This window comes from Nomascus leucogenys, chromosome 7b (assembly GCF_006542625.1).
Source record: "Nomascus leucogenys isolate Asia chromosome 7b, Asia_NLE_v1, whole genome shotgun sequence".
Taxonomy (NCBI): domain Eukaryota; kingdom Metazoa; phylum Chordata; class Mammalia; order Primates; family Hylobatidae; genus Nomascus; species Nomascus leucogenys.
In genome coordinates this window covers 28,170,476-28,191,127 of record NC_044387.1, presented here as the reverse complement: position 1 = coordinate 28,191,127, position 20,652 = coordinate 28,170,476, and the positions used below count along the sequence as shown (strand labels likewise).

The window sequence follows — 20,652 nt, the reverse complement described above, 5'->3', positions numbered from 1 at the left end:
AACTCCTGGGGTCAAGCAATCTGCTTGCCTCAACTTCCCAAAGTGCTGGGATCACAGACTTGAGCCACCACACCAGGCGGGGCTCTTCTTTTTGGCAAAATTGTTTCTAATACATATGGAGAGAGAACAATTACCATTTTGTACTTATCATAGTAAAGACTAGTTTAGGAAAAATCAATAATACTGCTAAATTGTGAGAGAGGGGTTTGCTGAGGAGCAGAATATTTGCAGGAAATTCAAGTGTCTCCCCCATAGATTGCTTATTAGTTGCAAGTAGAAAACCAGCAATTTATACAGTGGAGAAACTGGGATCAAATTAACATCACTAATGAGAGACAAACAACATCATGTGCCTCCAAATGTGGTCTCTTGGAAAGAATATAACCTCACATAGGTAATATTACAATCAGGAATACATAACCTGAATCTAATCATGAGGAAACATGAGACAAACCCAAAGTAGGGAAGATTCTGTAAAATAACTGGCCCGTAACACACACACACACACACACACACACACACCCCTAAGAGTGGTGACAATGTGTTAATTTGATTGTTGTAATCATTTCACAATGTATATCAAATCATCATGCTGTACAACTTGAATAAATACAATTTTTGTCAACTATACCTCAGTAATACTGGGATGAACAAATGAACGAATCATAAATAATTGGCCTGCACTCTTCAAAAATCTCAATGTCACAAAAGTACAAATGCTGAGGAACTCTTCCATATTAAAGGAGTAAAAAGATATGGTAACTAAATATGGTATGTGATCCTGTACTAGATCTATACTGGAAGGAAAAAATGTTAAATAAAGACATTACTGGAACAATTGACAAATCGGAATATGAACTATAGATCAGATTAAATATAAATATTGTATCAATGCTAAATATCCTTAATTTGATAAACATACAAGAGGATACCCTGGTTCTTAAGAAATTCACACTTTAGAAATAAGGAGTAAAAGAGCATAGTGTATGTAACCTCTTTTAGAATGATTCATAAAATACAAATAATAGGCTTATATTATTTATATATTTATACATGTATATTACACATGAAGAATAGTAAAACAAATGTGGCAAAATGTTAAGAATTGGTGAATCTGAGTAAAGGACAATAGGAGTTCTCTATTAAATATTCTTACAACTTTTCTGTAAGCTTAAAATTATTTGAAAATAAAAAGTTTAAAAAAAAAAAAATGGGCCGGGCATGGAGGCTCACGTCTGTATTCCTAGCACTTTGGGAAGCTGACGCAGGCGGATCACCTGAGGTCAGGAGTTCGAGACCAGCCTGGCCAACATGGTGAAACCCTGTCTCTACTAAAAATACAAAAATTAGCCAGGCGTGGTGGCGCGTACCTGTAAATCCCAGCTACCCGGGAGACTGAGGAAGGAGAATCGCTGGAACCCAGGAGATAGAGGCTGCAGTGAGCCGAGATCGAGTCACTGCACTCCAGCCTGGGCGACAGAGCGAGACTCCGTCTCAAAAGAAAAAAGAAATATACACTAATGTCGAGGAAAAGAGCTTTCACTTAATAACAGAAGATCTAAGTTTGTGCACTACTTCTGTTTGTTAAATATCCTTCCTTAAGCATCACACTTTTCTCACCTGCAAAACACCATCCCAAACTTACAGAGGTCTCTTTTGATCCATACAAATTATGTGTATGAGAGATCTCCTAACTGTAAGTTATTGTACAAATGACATTATAATATTAAATACTTAGGAGTTTGCCAAAATAAAGAATGGAGTTCGTTTTCTTAAGGTGCCGTACACATTAACTATAGTTACAACAAACTACGGAATAAGCGGTAGTGGTGTAAACGGTGTTCCTTAAAGGAAGGTAATGTTTTTTGCCCTGTTCCGTAAAGTCTTAAACGCTTGACATTTTAAAATAGTTTTAAACCCTTTCCGGAATTAGAAACGGTATTTCGGACCGTGAAGTAACCGATCAGCCATAAGTGTCCCATCTTTAAGACCTGCTCTTTTACCCGTCTTGCAGAAGGTCTTCCGAGAGTGGGCCCGAGACAGCCTCCCGCCCGATTTAAACTCTCCGCGGCGCTTCCGGCCCTTGGCCCAGAAGTCTAGAACCCTGGGCCGGCCGCAAAGGAAGGTCTGCCGCGCATGCGCGCCCCGGCGCAGCCTTTCCGGAGCGATCCATCTCGTTACGTCACCACCAGCCTAGCTCGGACGGCAACCGGCGGGAGATTTTCAAAATGGGAGCTCAGAGGCACCGCCCAGGCCTCGGAAGGTGTCAGGGAGAACTTTCCGGGGTTTCAGCGTCGTCGCCTGGAGCGGCGGTCTAGAGAGCCGAGCCTGATGGGCGCCAAGGCCGGCTGGCTGCTTGGAGCGCTGCCTCGAAGGGACTGCGTGAAGGAAGCTAATCCGGAGAACCCAGGCCAGGGCCTGGAAATATGGCGACCTGCATCGGGGAGAAGATCGAGGTGAAAAGACCCGGCAGTTTGCAGCGGGGCGGGTGGGAGTAGTTGTGGGAGGACACGAGACCGCTGTGGGAAGGGGAGCGAACGAAGCTAACGGCTGCGGGGCGGGCACCGAGGTGCTTAGGGAGGGTCCCAACTGCCCAGGCCCCAGCTGTTTAGGGGCGGAGCGGCCCGCCCCTCAGAGACAGTAAGAGTAGGGGAGGCGGGACAGGTGAGTCCCTCGCCGCCCGGCAGTGTCCCCAGGCAGTGTCCCGAGGCACTGCGGCTTTCTTTCAGCAATCCCGCCCGAGCTACCGCGCTAGAGCAGGGCAGGGCTACCTCCCACTTCTCCAAGGGGATGGCGGTTATCTCCGGCGGGAGCTGCAGCGGGATTCTGACCAGGCCCTCCGCTCCCAGGGGTTGGCTGGAGATGGGAGGAGGGTGCTTAGGCTGCACTGAGGTTGAGGAACCAGATCACTGGGGTGCACCATCACCCTGAGCTTCCAGTCCAGCCTGGAAGCTCAGGTATCCCCGCACGGAGTCAACATGCCTTCCACCCTAGACACCTACTGCATCGAGGTGTAATACCTGCTTGAATTTTGTCAAATTCCCCACTCGATCCATTTTATCTTCTTTTTCCAGCCCCTTCCCATCTTCCTTTCTACTGTGAGTCATCACACATAATCTTTAATTTTAACTTTTAAGGATTTTAAAGTTGGAAATCTGCTTGGTAAAGGATCATTTGCTGGTGTCTACAGAGCCGAGTCCATTCATACTGGTTTGGAAGTTGCAATAAAAATGGTAAGAATAAACTAATCAACTTCTCTCCTGTACTTTGCAAGTAACTAGAGAGGTACCAGAGATGTCAGAAACTCCTTATCTACCAGCCTTTCCTTTGATTATAGTGTAAGGAATACTTTGCATAGGCAGAAGACAATAGTGCCAAGTCCAGCCGTTGAGCTTAAGAATATTTTAGGAAACCCTTGACCTTGCTTAAATAAGTTTTATCTTCATTAATGTTCAGTAGACCTCGTATATGGTGTAATTATCCGTACTTGGAGTAATGAGTAGAAATCAACTAACAAATAATTTGTTTATAAGAGTTCACTGTGTATAATTTTGTATTTCCCTGTAACATACAAAATATTATTCTTGATTGTTAGAAGTCAGCCTAATAGGAGTAACATAAACATAAGCAAATTAAGAATCATTTGTCAGCCGGGTGGGTGGCTCACGCCTGTAATCTCAACGCTTTGAGAGGCTGAGGCAGGTGGATCACCTGAGCTCAGGAGTTTGAAAACAACTGTGCAACATGGTGAAACCTCCTCTCTACCAAAAATAAAAAAATTAGCTGGTGCTGGGCACGGTGGCTCACGCCTGTAATCCCAGAACTTTGGGAGGCCGAGGCAGGTGGATCACCTGAGGTCGGTAGTTCAAGACCAGCCTGACCAACATGGAGAAACCCTATCTCTACAAAAAATACCAAATTAGCCGGGTGTGGTGGCGCACACCTGTAATCCCAGCTACTCTGGAGGCTGAGCAGGAGAATTGCTTGAACCCGGGAGGCAGAGGTTGTGGTGAGCCGAGATGGCACCATTGCACTCCAGCCCAGGCAACAAGAGCTAAACTCCATCTCAAAAAAAAAATTTAGGCGGGCGTGGTGGCATGTGCCTGTGGTCCCAGCTATTCAGGAGGCTGAGGTGGGAGGATAGATTGTGCCTGGGGGGTTGAGGTGGGAGGATAGATTGTGCCTGGGGGGTTGAGGTGGGAGGATAGCTTGTGCCTGGGAGGTTGAGGCTGCAGTGAACTGTGATCATGCTACTGCAATCCAGCCTAGGTGACAGTGAGACCCTGCCATTAAAAAAAAAAATCATTTATCTAAACCACTTAGAAAAAGAACTGGAAGTTTTGCTCTAAAATTTGCCTGAATTGGGATCTTTTTTTCTTATAGTTAGGCTATTTGTGCTATTAGATTATTTAAATTGAGATAGGATATTAGAATTAATTGGGCAAACTTTTACCAAGCATCCTCTCTGCCAAGCGCTCTGCTAGGTGCACGGGGAAAACAGATAACAGTAGGTTGACCGCAAAGATGTATAAAAGGACTTCAGTCTATTTTAAAGTATACTTTATTTTCAAAGTTCACTTTTAACCAGTTTATATTTGAAAGTCTGTCAACATGTAAACCTGTTATTTTTAGATAGATAAGAAAGCCATGTACAAAGCAGGAATGGTACAGAGAGTCCAAAATGAGGTGAAAATACATTGCCAATTGAAACATCCTTCTATCTTGGAGGTAAGATACAAATTTTGTAGAAGTGACCAAGGACACTGAATTTTTGTATATTTTAATTTATTATGCCCTTTCACATTTCAGCTTTATAACTATTTTGAAGATAGCAATTATGTGTATCTGGTATTAGAAATGTGCCATAATGGAGAAATGAACAGGTATCTAAAGAATAGAGTGAAACCCTTCTCAGAAAATGAAGGTAGGTGTGTGTTTTTATTGTTTGTTTTGTTTGGGTGGATAAAAGTTTTGCATTTTAAAGTGTAGTTTTGTGGAATATGCTATTTTATAATATATAGTAAAACTGTTTGAATTATTACTTTAAGCTAGAAAAGGAGATTTCCTCCATCCCAAGCTGCTAACTCTTAACACAATTCAATTATTACAGTAGTAAAGTAAGAAATTTGTTATCCTTCTGTCTTTAAAACCACATTTTAAATTAAATTATTGGTAGCAGCTTACTGTGTATCTTTTCAAGTGTAACCTTTTTAGGATGCCATTGGTGACTATAAAGTAGTTCTAAATCAAGCACAAATAGCCATTGAAACTGTTTATTACAGAAAACATGAAACATACAGGTAGTGTGCTATAATGAGTCCCTTGAACTTAACACTCAGCTTCCAAAACTAGTGACTCATGGTCATATTATTTCATCTTTACTGTTTTTACTACCTTGATTTTCCAAAGTATTTTGAAGCAAATTATAGACATATTTTCAACTATATTTCAAAGTATAGACTTCTTTAAAAACGTAGCCACAAAGTCATTATCACACCTAATAATTCTTTACTATCAAATATATAGCTTCAGACTTCCTCAATTTCTCATAATTTTTTGCAGTTCAAAGCAGAACCAAATAAGGTCTATACGTTGACACAAATGATTGTTTTCAAGTTATCCTGCTCTGCTAACTGAGATTACAGACAAGCTAACAGAAGTAGTTGCTGATAGGCTTCTTGTACATCTGAATCTATATAAGCCATTTGGAAAACAATTCGGGCATATGTATTTAGAGTTACAGAAATATTTATATTCTTTGACTCAGATTCCATTGTTGGAAGTTTATTCCAAAGAAATAATACAAATTGAAAAAAAAATGATACTCATCTTGATAATGACTACTGTATTTTTTTATAATACTTCATAAAAAAAGGCCTTATTAGGCCGGGCTCAGTGGCTCATGCCTGTAATCCCAGCACTTTGGGAGGCTGAGGCAGGTAGATCACCTGAGGTCAGGAGTTCGAGACCAGCCTGGCCAATATGTTAAAACCCCGTCTCTACTAAAAATGCAAAAATTAGCTGGGCACAGTGGCTCATGCCTGTAATCCTAGCTACTTGGGAGGCTGAGGTGGATGGATCACAAGGTCAGGAAATCAAGACCAACCTGGCCGACATGGTGAAACCCCGTCTCTACTAAAAATACAAAAAAATTAGCTGGGTGTGGTGGTGCTCTCCTGTAATCCCAGCTACTCGGGAAACTGAGGCAGGAGAATTGCTTGAACCCAGAGGCAGAGATTGCAGTGAACTGAGATTGTGCCACTGCACTCCAGCCTGGTGACAGCAAGACTCCATCTAAAAAAAAAAGCTTACAAATTGATTACTTGGGAAAGTCTGGGAGACATCGATGGAACTTTTTAGCTTTTTCTTTTTTTAAATAATCAGAATATATGTATGAATTGTTTGTGCAATTGTTTTTCTTAATTGCTGTGGTTACCCTAATGACTCTCAATTGCTAAAAAAAAAATTAGGCTTCTCTTAACTGCATGTAAAACGCCCATCAGTTGGAAAGAACAAAGATTAAAAGGAATGCCTAGTTTTCTTAAAGGTTAATATGATATCTTTAAAGTGGTGTGTTGGTACCACTCTGATAATTGCTGGTAATTAAAGTGGCTGGTAAATCTAAGCTCCAAGCCAGTGTTCTACTACAGTGCTCTAGAACATATACCTGGGTTTCATAATGTATACTAAATACTAGATACTGAATCTTCCGGAGTTTCTAAATTGTAAATTCTCTTTTTTTAAATCCTAACAGCTCGACACTTCATGCACCAGATCATCACAGGGATGTTGTATCTTCATTCTCATGGTATACTACACCGGGACCTCACACTTTCTAACCTCCTACTGACTCGTAATATGAACATCAAGATTGCTGATTTTGGGCTGGCAACTCAACTGAAAATGCCACATGAAAAGCACTATACATTATGTGGAACTCCTAACTACATTTCACCAGAAATTGCCACTCGAAGTGCACATGGCCTTGAATCTGATGTTTGGTCCCTGGGCTGTATGTTTTATACATTACTTATCGGGAGACCACCCTTTGACACTGACACAGTCAAGAACACATTAAATAAAGTAGTATTGGCAGATTATGAAATGCCAACTTTTTTGTCAATAGAGGCCAAGGACCTTATTCACCAGTTACTTCGTAGAAATCCAGCAGATCGTTTAAGTCTGTCTTCAGTATTGGACCATCCTTTTATGTCCCGAAATTCTTCAACAAAAAGTAAAGATTTAGGAACTGTGGAAGACTCAATTGATAGTGGGCATGCCACAATTTCTACTGCAATTACAGCTTCTTCCAGTACCAGTATAAGTGGTAGTTTATTTGACAAAAGAAGACTTTTGATTGGTCAGCCACTCCCAAATAAAATGACTGTATTTCCAAAGAATAAAAGTTCAAGTGATTTTTCTTCTTCAGGAGATGGAAGCAGTTTTTATACTCAGTGGGGAAATCAAGAAACCAGTAATAGTGGAAGGGGAAGAGTAATTCAAGATGCAGAAGAAAGGCCACATTCTCGATACCTTCGTAGAGCTTATTCCTCTGATAGATCTGGCACTTCTAATAGTCAATCTCAAGCAAAAACATATACAATGGAACGATGTCACTCAGCAGAAATGCTTTCAATGTCCAAAAGATCAGGAGGAGGTGAAAATGAAGAGAGGTACTCCCCCACAAACAACAATGCCAACATTTTTAACTTCTTTAAAGAAAAGACATCCAGTAGTTCTGGATCTTTTGAAAGACCTGATAACAATCAAGCACTGTAAGAATAATTCTATCAGAGGCATTTTGTTTTTTGGTAACATTATACTAGTATAAATAGGAAGCTGCATCTAAGCTGGGGGTTACCAGGGAAATGAAGTCTAAAAAAAAAAACCTCTGTCATGGATTTTGACCTATGGTTAACAGTCTTAAAAGGAGTGTGTGTGTTCATGAATGTGTTTATAAAATTGTTTAATATTTGGAAATTTTTAGCCTCATTTTTTAATTTTATATAGAGTGAGTCTCCAGTGCAAAGTATCATATATATTAGTCATGTCTTACCCCCTAAAGTACTTAATAATAACTGTATACGTAGATAGAAAAGCTGAGATTGAGTGGTCATAATACTGACTGCTTCCAATATGAAAACTAATTTTTAGTGACTGTAGTGTGTGTTTTTTTTCTTTTTCTGTTCATTTTATGATTTTTATGCTTAAATTATAAGAGGGCAGTCAAAGTGCCCTGGGCATTTTGACGTGGGAGTTTAGCTTTTTAGAGATAGCATAGTTATGCCAATATTGTTTTCTATAGTTATTCTAAAATGTTCAGGTATTCAAATCAGAAGAAATCCTTTTCTAATATTTTTACCTTAAAATGTTACCGGATAATTTTTTATTAGTTTATGGGATTTTTTTGTTTATTTGTTTAGCTCCAATCATCTTTGTCCAGGAAAAACTCCTTTTCCATTTGCAGACCCGACACCTCAGACTGAAATGGTACAACAGTGGTTTGGGAATCTGCAAATAAATGGTGAGTTTTTAATGGAGTATTTAATCAAGAATTAATTACTTGGACACTTACCAGGCATTGCAGTGTTCTATTTGAGATTTTTAAAGAAAATCATTTTCTTGCTTGGTGCAGTAGCTCATGCCTGTAATCCCAAAACTTGTGAGGCCAAGACAGGTGGATTGCTTGAGTCCAGGAGTTCAAGACCAGTTTGGGCACATAGCAAGACCCTGTATCTACAAAAAATAAAAAATTAGTTGAATGTGGTGGCATGTACCTGTAGTCCCAGCTACTTGAGAAGCTGAGGCAGGAGGATTGCCTGAGCCGAGGAGTTCAAGGCTGCAGTGAGCTATGATCACACTGCACTCCAGCCTGTGTGACAGAGAGAGAGACCCTGTCAAAAAGAAAAAAAAAAAAAAAGCATTGGCCAGGCGTGGTGGCTCATGCCTGTAATCCTAGTACTTTGGGAGGCCAAGCCAGGCAGGTAACTTGAGGTCAGGCGTTCGAGACCACCCTGGCCAACATGGTGAAACCCTGTCTCTACTAAAAATACAAAAATTAGCTGGGTTTGGTGGCACACACCTGTAATCCCACCTACTTGGATGGCTGAGGCACAAGAATCGCTTGAACCAGGGAGACAGAGGTTGCAGTGAGCTGAGATCACGCCACTACACTCCAGTCTGGGCGATAGAGCTAGACTGTCTCAAAAAAAAAAAAAGCATTTTCAATACATCTCAATAAAGCTCTATTACAGTATTTGAATATTTGCTATAAGTCAGCCACTGTCCTTAATGTTTAACATATATTAAGTTCTCACAAAAAAACATGAGGAAGATACTGTTATTATCTCCGTCTTACAGATGAAACTGGGTACACAGAGCTTAATTTGCCCAAGCTATGTGACCATTCAGTAGAGTAGCCAGGGTTCAAACATAAGTAGTCTGGCTCAGAGACTTTATTCTTAACCCCTGCTCTTGCAGCCTCTCTATAATCAGCACCTTCTATCAGTGCCCATAAAATAATGAAAAGATGATTGACCTTATTTTTAAGTGGAAGCTGATAAGGACATTACAAGGTACCAATGGGACCTCATACTAAAGTACAGAGCTACTAAAACCTAAACATTTTTAAACAGCTATCATCCAAGTCATTATGTTGTTTATAATACAGAGTTTGAAGGTTAAACATTCCTCATTAATGAACATGACAGATTCACAGAAGGTGAATTGGGAAATAATGCTGGAAAAAAGAAAAAAGACATATGGAGAGGAGGAGATCATTTTTTACTAAGTATCGTATTACCTCATAGACAAAAAGCAAATAACACAGCTGTAATTTAACCAGAGAATTGTATGTTATCTTGAGTCTATTCTTTTCTTTTTTTAAATGTATATTATTCTCAGAAGCCCAAAAAGAAATTAATCTTTTTATTTATACTAATTAGAGATGATAATTCAGGTTTGTTTTTTAAACTGTAAAACTGCCACATACTTAATTTTGCACATCTGTTGTGTTTACAGATACTTATATTTAGTAACACAGACTTGTCTGAGATGGAGAAATAACCTTGTTTATAATAATCCAGTAGTGTTCCTGCAATTTTTCAGTATATTATTTGATACAAAATACTTTCTGTCATAATGAGAATGGGGGGAAAGCACTAAAAAGTCATTTAAGAAAAAAATTATAATTCAAATTTTTAGTTTAGCATTGAAAAATTGCCTTACCAAGTTTTATATAATCTAATCATTTAAAGCCTTTAAAAGATACTGTTCTGTATGTGAACTTTAAAACCATACAAAATAAAATTTGGTAAAGTCAATGACTTTTTAAAAAAATGCTGGTGCAAGTACATGTGTAATATTAAAGATTAATGTTAAAGCTGTTCATATAGTGTTTTTGCTTTTAGTTGCATATTTTCATTAATTGCAAGTATTTCTAAGTAAAGATGGGCTAGACAGTTCTTAGCTTAAAGAGAGTAAATTTATATATTTTTCTCATGTAGAATGATTACTTGGGAACTCAAATCTGCTTTTGTTGGAGCAGTGGCAGTTGCATGCTTTAGGATTAATAGGTGACCATATAGTGACTAGTTTTTGCCCTAATTGAAAAATTAATTTTATGTTAATATCTTTTGTGTCTTAGTCTTAGGAATACTAAAGGTATTTCTTCACGATCTGGTTTAAAATGTTCTTTCAAAGTCATGTCTTAAACTGCTTATTTGTTAGAAAATTATGAGCTCTTATTGTTTTGCCTTTTAACTAGATTTCTTTTGTTCAAAAAATGCTATTATAATCAGAGTGACGTTGTTTTGTGTCGACTTGTGTTTTTAGTTATTTACTAAATTGCTTCATTCTATGTATATTATAGCTCATTTAGGAAAAACTACTGAATATGACAGCATCAGCCCAAACCGGGATTTCCAGGGCCATCCAGATTTGCAGAAGGACACATCAAAAAATGCCTGGACTGATACAAAAGTCAAAAAGAACTCTGATGCTTCTGATAATGCACATTCTGTGAAACAGCCAAATACCATGAAATATATGACTGCACTTCACAGTAAACCTGAGATAATCCAACAAGAATGTGTTTTTGGCTCAGATCCTCTTTCTGAACAGAGCAAGACTAGGGGTATGGAGCCATCATTGGGTTATCAGAATCGTACATTAAGAAGCATTACATCTCCGTTGGTTGCTCACAGGTTAAAACCAATCAGACAGAAAACCAAAAAAGCTGTGGTATGTCTGTTATCTTCCTAAGTTACTACATAACATTTTACTTGAGAATACAATTCTTGAGAACATATTTTTTAGTCCTCTGTAATGTCCTTCTACTTTGGGGTGTATACATGATCAACTTTATTAAAGAGAAAAGAGACTGGGTGTTTATGGAAAAACAGCTCTTATTTCCCTCTATCTTCTTAATAGTAGTGACATGATACTGCTAAGTTTTGAATTTTAAATTATTAATTTAAAGTAGATTTGAATAAAAAAATTTTAAAATAATACTGGCTATAGGCTGTGTTAAAGATTATTTTGTTCACAATTCCAATCAGTGAGCTAATACTATCCTTTGCTTCTATTTTTATTGTTTGTAAATTTAATCCTGTCTCAAATTTTAAAAAACTAGAAAATATAACTTTTATTTTTTTAGCTTCTGGAACTAAAGAAAAGGCATATGCACATTTAGGTTTAGAGTTTAAAAATGATTCTATGTGAATTGAGAACGGTGTGCGTTTTTTTAATTCTATCTTTATCCTGTTCTTTGTTCCCATTTTACTTCCCATTTCATCCTTGCCTTTGTTTGGCTTGCTATTATCTTTTCAAAGTCCTTATTCTCCACCCTACCTTCTGTTTGCTTTCTGCTCATTGATTATCATTTCACACTTCATTATACATTCTTACCTTTGCACCATATGGTTCACAGTTGTGCTCAAATACACCTCTGATCTGGACTGTTGTAGTGAAGCAGCTATTTGATTTTGACTTCAATATTTGTTTCTGCCATGGTTAAGTACTCCTAAGTATTATGTATGTCAGAGCTGTTCTAGTAAACAAAAGAATTATTACTGATTTTGGGGTTTTTTTTTTTAGGTGAGCATACTTGATTCAGAGGAGGTGTGTGTGGAGCTTCTAAAGGAATATGCATCTCAAGAATATGTGAAAGAAGTTCTTCAGATATCTAGTGATGGAAATATGGTAATGTGTACTTTATTACCTTGCAACTTCAAATTATCGTTTAAGCATGTTTAGCATTCTAATTCATTTTACGATGATGTAAGTTTTTTTTAAATCAGTTTCCCAGTATGATAGTGTCTCTGGAATTCAAAAATTGAAATAGCATATTAAACATATTTAAATAAATTGGTGCAGTGTTAAAAATAATTATATCTAGTAAGAAAATCTAAACTTTTGGTTTAAGTTAAAAAGCAAAAAAATTACTTTTACAGAATATTTAACATTTTTCTATAAAATAATATTTAATGTTACATTTAAACACTTTTTATACATTTTAGCAAAATATAGTACTGGAACTTAATGGCATGTAATTCGAATTTTTAAAAAATCTTTTGGCAGATCACTATTTATTATCCAAATGGTGGAAGAGGTTTTCCTCTTGCTGATAGACCACCCTCACCTACTGACAACATCAGTAGGTACAGCTTTGACAATTTACCAGGTATGTGAATTTACCAGGGAATAAATTTTGATAGTAGATTTATATGTATATATGTATAAACTCTATATATAGATACAATAAATTATAAATATCTTAGCTTCAGTCAAACTTTAGGTCATATCATATTCTTGTACTTTGTTTCTAGTGAGAGATGTATGCCTTTAATGCAATGTTTATTATTAATATTCTGTGTTATAATGGTACTATATTCTATTTAAAACCTAACTCTAGAACATTAGTCATATGTCTCACAAATGTAATTTGTGTACTTGTTTAGAATGTGGCTATAGTTGTGTTAAAAAAAAAAAAGTCAACATTGTGCTTGCTTCAGAGCACATATACTAAAGTTGGAATGTTACAGAGAACATGGCCCCTGTGACTCACAAATTTGTGAAGCATTCTGTATTTAAAAAATAATTCACCATGTATGTGGCTTTTGACCTTTGAAATCAGTGCTGCTACATAAATGATTATTTATAATTATAGTTAACCAAATTTGACTCCCAGTTTGGTTCCTGGATATTATGGACTATGGACATAAGTACTGAATAGTAAGACTTCGTTGAGGTAACTCTTAGAATAAGAAAACCTGTCTAATGTAACCCTATTAGAAATCACAATAAATAGATAAAACTGTATGTCAGGTCAACACTTTCTTCCCTAATGTTAAGTATTTTTTTTCCTTAGAAAAATACTGGCGAAAATATCAATATGCTTCCAGGTTTGTACAGCTTGTAAGATCTAAATCTCCCAAAATCACTTATTTTACAAGATACGCTAAATGCATTTTGATGGAGAATTCTCCTGGTGCTGATTTTGAAGTTTGGTTTTATGATGGTAAGTACCATTTGGAAATGGTAATTCGTTCGTTTAGTTTGTAATTTAGTAGTTAGGTATATGTGGGTTTTTAAAATTCAACAGTCAGTTTTAAAGATGTGTATGTATATAACTATACATATAAATTGCACAGCAGAGTATACATGTCAATCATATTAACCAAAATTTATCTAGCCTTCCTTTAAACAATTTATCCTATAATATGTATATTAGTCTTCTTTTCCTACTTAGCTCCAGTTTAACTACATCTAGGCTGATGGTATAAAAATCACATGAAATGTACAATGTCCTATTTCTTATTAGAAACCTTAAATGGACATATACCAAATTATGAGAATTATAAATGTAGCAAAAAGGATAGGGTTGAGTCTAAATCTATTCTGTAAAGATGAATGTTCTTATTTTCTAAATCTATTCTATAAAGATGAACTATTTTTTAATCTATAAAGCTCCTTTAAGGGACACAAAGCATTCATATCACACAGTACATATATAATTATAGCTATCCTTCAATTATGTTTTTGTATGAATATAGTGATTTTTTAAAATGTTAAAGTATCAGGCTTAAACCAGATATATGTTGGGAAAAAAATGGATGACCCATATTTATTGAATGCTTTGATAGTCTCATTTTACTAATAGTCAATAAATGAATAAAAATGATACCTTGATCCAGGAGCCATTATATACTGGTATGATAATAAATATAAATCTAGGAATATTTTTAAAAAGGATAAGAGAACAGTTTTCTGATTTTTTTTTTTTTTTAGGGGTAAAAATACACAAAACAGAAGAGTTCATTCAGGTGATTGAAAAGACAGGGAAGTCTTACACTTTAAAAAGTGAAAGTGAAGTTAATAGCTTGAAAGAGGAGATAAAAATATATATGGACCATGCTAATGAGGTACATACCTAATTATAGGTTTTTCATACCAATTAATGATTACAAATGACATAGGTGAAACAATGACAGAAGCACTCTTCTTTTGTAATAGGGTCATCGTATTTGTTTAGCACTGGAATCCATAATTTCAGAAGAGGAAAGGAAAACTAGGAGTGCTCCCTTTTTCCCAATAATCATAGGAAGGTAAATGTCTGAAAATTTTAAACATATGGCCAAAATGTTTTAAAAGTTTGATGTTTATATTATAAACATTCTTTAGTTTTCTGTAAATTGAAAGCTTCAAGGGAATATATTTGGACTTTTCTGCTTCAGAAAACCTGGTAGTACTAGTTCACCTAAGGCCTTATCACCTCCTCCTTCTGTGGATTCAAATTACCCAACGAGAGACAGAGCATCTTTCAATAGAATGGTCATGCATAGTGCTGCTTCTCGAACACAGGCACCAATCCTTAATCCCTCTGTAAGTAAATATATGTCACTTCTGTACTTTCAACCTTTCAATGATTGCCTGATGCCCTTCATATAAAATAGTTTATTGTGGCTTTACTATCATCTACGTACTTTTCCAGCCTCATCCTGAGCCACTTTATCCCATACTATCTATGTTTGAGCATCAAAGGCCTTCTTTCAGTTCTTTAAACAAGTCAAAGGGCCTTTTCACATGCTGTTCACTTGACCTGGAACTCTTTTCCCCAACCACTTAACTTTATAAATGTGTAAGTCTTATTTTTCAAGTCTCTGTTTAAATGTTACCTCAATGAGCCCTAATCTCAGCCCTCTGGGGAAAGCTAAATGTATTAACATATACATATATAGTTGTTGTTTTTTTGTTTTTTTTGTTTTTTTTTTGTTTTTTTTTTTTTGAGACAGAGTCGCCCAGGCTGGAGTGCAATGGCATGATCTCAGCTCACTGCAAGCTCCGCCTCCTGGGTTCACGCCATTCTCCTGCCTCAGCCTCCCGAATAGATGGGACTACAGGCGCCCGCCACCATGCCCGGCTAATTTTTTTTGTATTTTTAGTAGAGACGGGGTTTCACCATGTTAGCCAGGATGGTCCCAATCTCCTGACCTTGTGATCCACCTGCCTCGGCCTCCCCAAAGTGCTGGGATTACAGGCGTGAGCCACCACGCCCGGCTAGTTGTTTTATTTTTACTAGTAAAATATCATTAACTGCCTAAATGCTCATGATAGACTCATGGTTAAATTTATTATACATTTAATGAACATGGCGATGAAGATTATATAGCAGTGTAGAAAAATGCAACATTAAAGAAATAGGTGTGTGTATTTGTGTGTACTCACCCACATGCACAAAAAGAACATGCCATGGGATAAAAAGATGAAAGAAATCCACCAAAATGAAAACAGCAACTGTGCAGGAGGGTGGGGGGTTCTTTTCTGTATTTTTCTAATTTCCAATAATGTGGTTATATTTTCATTAAAAAATTTATGTTTTTAAAAAATTAAGCTAATGAAAAATCTCATAATTGTCTGCTTTTGCTGAATGTGGCTTATAAAAATGCTAAGGAATAATATCTTCCTGTCCTTTATTCTTTGTAGATGGTTACAAATGAAGGACTTGGTCTTACAACTACAGCTTCTGGAACAGACATCTCTTCTAATAGTCTAAAAGATTGTCTTCCTAAATCAGCACAACTTTTGAAATCTGTTTTTGTGAAAAATGTTGGTTGGGCTACACAGGTGAGAAGTTTCTAGTACAGTGCATTTTCTCATTAATGAATTTCTTTTCATTTTCACACTGTTAAGACAATTACCAAAAAATACAAATTATTGTAATGATATCTTTTTACAGGGAAGTTTTTGTACCTTTTAACATTGGTTATATCATTAAAAAATTTAACTTCTTAAATTTGTATTCAGTTGGAAGACTCCAGACATTGCTGATTAGAGGTTGCCTGCTAGGCTTGGGTGACCTACTTTTGCCATTTTTTTTTAAAGTAGAGGTCATGATAATGACTAATTGTGAAGAGTAGAGTGTGAAATCTGGGACGTTTTAAATTTTGGAAATTATTTATAATCAATATTAGTAGAGTAACTTTTTTTTTTTTTTTTTTGAGACAAAGTCTCACACTGCAAGCTCTGCCTCCTGGGTTCATGCCATTCTCCTGCCTCAACCTCCCGAGTAGCTGGGACTACAGGCGCCCACCGCCACGCCGGGCTAATTTTTTCTATTTTTAGTAGAGACAGGGTTTCACCATGTTAGCCAGGATGGTCTCAATCCCCTGACCTTGTGATCTGCCTGCTTCAGCCTCCCGAAGTTCAGTGGCTCACGCCACTGCTCCCAGCCAGTAGAGTAACTTTCATTTGGCAAAAGAAGAAAAAGATTTTTCCATTAAAAGTCAAGTGAAAGCCAGGTGTGATGTCATGTGCCTATAGTCCCAGTTACTCAAGAATCTGAGGTGGGAGGGTCATTTGAGTCCAGGAGTTTGAGGCCAGCCTGGGCAACAAAGCAAGACCCCATCTCTTTTAAAAAGTGAAGTCAATATTGAGTTTCAAATTTACAGAATTTTATGTAGTTGTGAACCTATATGTGTATATTATCTAAAATCTTGAAACTTGGAGACTTCTGAGCCTGACACATGTACTTTTACTTAACAGTGAAGTAAATGCAACCTAGTTCTTTATGGGGGTAGGTAACATTTGTTGAGCACCTGCTTTGTGGTACCTACCATGTTTTTCACATACTTTGTCTAGTTTATCCCCCAAAATAACCTAGTAAAGTTGATGTATCTCCTTTTATAGACAGTAAAATTATGCTTCATAATGGTAGATTAACTTGCACAATCCTACATTGTACTCTTAAGTTGGCAGAGTCTAAATGTAAGCCTAGATCTGTTTGATTTGGCGTCCATGTACTATGCACTTCTCCGTTTTGAGTGACACATTGTGACTATTAATGACTAAAGGAAGAAGTTTCAGAGGCTAAAATGTAATATTCTCAGGCCAGGAAAGAAATTCTTGTGGCTTAAGGACAAAGAAAATGTTGCTTTTATTTCCTAAATCTCTTCTTGTTAAGAAATACTAAATATTTCTTGTGGGGGGAAAAAACCAACAACCAAAAAACTTAGAAATCCTAATGGAAATTAATGGGAAACAGGATTCACTTTATAATAATTTTAATATTATAATATCTTAGCTATTAAAGGAATAATATGAAAAAGACATGAATATTCTCAGTGCTCTGCCATCATAGCCCCAAATTTGTAGTCACTTAGAGAGTTTTTTTTTAACTGTGGAAAACCCGTTAAATATGTTAAATATTAATACAGAACCACAAACCCTCTACTGTATAGTAATTTTGTGTGCTACTACTGCTGTTTTTTTTTTTTTTTTCTATGCCTGTTCTTACCCATGCATATTATTTTTCTAGTTAACTAGTGGAGCTGTGTGGGTTCAATTTAATGATGGGTCCCAGTTGGTTGTGCAGGCAGGAGTGTCTTCTATCAGTTATACCTCACCAAATGGTCAAACAACTAGGTAAGTTCTTAAAATACTGGTCGAGATTCAGCCCTTTGCTATAATTTCTCTTTCTCTATATGTTGAAATGGATATTTAATAAAGATACTTCTTTCATTTTGACAATGATCATGTGATTCTTTAAACTGTTAATTATTCTTAGCAATTCATGTAGTCATTAATGCATATTTTATGATTATCTATATTAACTCAGGGCAATTGGTATGAATAATCCACTCTAAGAGGTTGGGTTCCTTGTAGCCTAACTGTTCCATAGTGTAACTGATGGCCCTTTTCAGAAGTAAGGGACTTCTAATTCTAGGTTCAAATAATATACCAAACCTGTTTACTTAAAAGAACAGAAAAAAGAAATCTTTAAGATATAACCTGCTTATTTTTCCCAAATGAAAGGCTATATCCCCAATCTAATGTAAAGTGATTAATGTTTGAAAGACCTTTTTGAATGTGTATATTCATTCTATATGAAAATATGTATCAGGCACCAAGCCAAAAATAAGGAATCTGGCAATACGAAAAACAAAGAGTTGTTTGCTTTCCTCATTTAAATCAGAACTTACTAAAAGTAGGGTACTGACGAGGCCAATGCAGACGTGCTCTTTTATGAGAAGTGCTTATTGTAATGGAAGTACTTGGGACAAATATAATCTGTAGATACCTACCAACTGCATTTTTGTGTTAAATTTAGATAATGCAGTGACATCACTTAAATAACTATGTTTCAAGTGAGAGGCTTTGTTAAAAGCTCTTTGAGGTGCTCCAGAAAGTGGAAAGATTCAGATGCAAAGTGGGTAAAACCCTTGTTCCCAGGATACATGTTGACATTTTATTTGGTGTGGTCATTTGGAAATTGTTAACATTTAAATACAAATATATTCATAATGTGTTTGGCTTGGTATTTTTCTGTAGAATTAGGGCTTTTTTTTTTTTTTTTGAGACAGAGTCTCACTCTGTTGCCCAGGCTTGAGTCAGTGGTGTGACTTGGCTCACTGCAACCTCTGCCTCCTGGATTCAAGCAATTCTCCTGCCTCAGCCTCCCGAGTAGCTGAGATTACAGGCATACGCCACCACACCCGGCTAATTTTGTATTTTTAGTAGAGACAGGGTTTCACCATATTGGCCAGGCTGGTCTCAAACTCCTGACCTCGTAATCCACCCCCCTTGGCCTCCCAAAGTGCTGCGATTACAGGCATTGGCCACTGTGCCTGTCCGGGGCCTTTTAAATTTAATGAGGAATCCAGATTTTTGGCTTGCTTTTGAAATTATGAAGCCAGTTCAAGTTTATCTAATTTTCCTTCTGTTATTTAAATGTGTTTAGAAAATGGTCTGTTTTAAAAGAAAAGAAACTGTATGCTTCACTTGATTTAGGTATCTAATAAATAATTGTTACAATTTTTCTGAGGTGCCTCTTGTTATTGAAGAATTACTGAAAAATATAATGTGCTTTTTGAGACTCTCATAAGAACCAAGTACTTCAGTTATGATTTTGTCTTTTTTTCTTTTGCTTCACTTAGGTATGGAGAAAATGAAAAATTACCAGAATACATCAAACAGAAATTACAGTGTCTGTCTTCCATCCTTTTGATGTTTTCTAATCCGACTCCTAATTTTCATTGATTAAAACTCTTTTCAGACATATAAGTTTAATAAATAACTTTTTTGTTGGCTTTCAAGTAAAGTGATTTTTTTTAATTTAATATAAAGTCTTCAGAAAGCCTTTCTATGAAAGAATTTTAACCTATAATGTAAAGGATGTATTCTGAGAGAACAAAGCAGAATGAAACTTGAATCACTTACTAAATATAGTGGATATAAAATAGAACACCTGACTTTGCTCTTAGACCATAACCCCCGAACTTACTATGTTCATATATTTGTATTGAACAATCTTTTAAAAGCAAAAATGTAAATGATGTGTGGTTTATTTGTGCTTTTATTGTTTTCCCTGCGTCTCAGACATGTTGAGAATCATGGACAAAACCTGCTGGAATTTTGGAATTTTTGAAGATGTAAATAATGTGTATTTATGTTATAAGTAACATATCTAAACATGTATATTTGTTTTATATTTATTTTTGTAGCACCAGTGTCTGATGAAACATTTTTGCAAATGCATTTTATAAAAAAAATAAATATAGTGATAAGTTACATTATCTTTTGATTCATTTAATTAAATACTTATTTTAAAATAACTTACCAGTAAACTCACTTTTTAAATTGTGTTGCCTGTTGAGGAGTCAATTAAATTTTAAATATTAATTTTGCAAATGTTAAATACATTGTTTCTCTATTATCTGAAAATGTTGGTATATTTTAATGAATTTTTTTTAAATTATACATTAAGTTCTGGGTTACATGTGCAGAACATGCAGTTTTGTTACATAGGTATACATGTGCCATGGTAGTTTGCTGCACCCATCAACCGGTCACCTACATTAGGTATTTCTTCTAATGTTATCACTCCCTAACCCCCCATCCCCCACAGGCCCCAGTGTGTGATGTTCCCCTCCCTAGGTCCATGTGTTTTTGTGTTGGTTTTTTTTTTTGAGACAGAGTCTCACTCTGTTGCCCAGGGTGGAGTGCAGTGGCACGATCTCGGGTCACTGCAACCTCTGCCTCCCAGGTTCAAGCGATTCTCCTGCCTCAGCCTCCCAAGTAGCTGGGATTACAGGTGCATGCCACCATGCCCAGCTAATTTTTGTATTTTTAGTAGAGATGGGGTTTTGCCATGTT

At 36.5% G+C, this 20,652-nt stretch overlaps 1 protein-coding gene and 1 pseudogene across 1 annotated transcript; both read left to right on the top strand.

Moving 5' to 3' along the window:
- Positions 1–2,152: 2,152 nt before the first annotated feature.
- PLK4 (polo like kinase 4) lies at positions 2,153–20,072 on the top strand. Its single transcript, XM_003264643.3, has 16 exons — positions 2,153–2,456; positions 3,138–3,233; positions 4,633–4,728; positions 4,810–4,924; positions 6,755–7,775; positions 8,424–8,524; positions 10,871–11,241; positions 12,097–12,201; positions 12,580–12,682; positions 13,370–13,519; positions 14,290–14,423; positions 14,515–14,606; positions 14,736–14,883; positions 15,985–16,125; positions 17,816–17,922; positions 19,434–20,072. The coding sequence occupies exons 1-16, from the start codon at positions 2,427–2,429 to the stop codon at positions 19,534–19,536; spliced, it is 2,913 nt and encodes a 970-aa protein (XP_003264691.1). The 5' UTR covers positions 2,153–2,426; the 3' UTR covers positions 19,537–20,072.
- LOC115836138 lies at positions 13,001–13,092 on the top strand (annotated as a pseudogene).
- Positions 20,073–20,652: the final 580 nt, after the last annotated feature.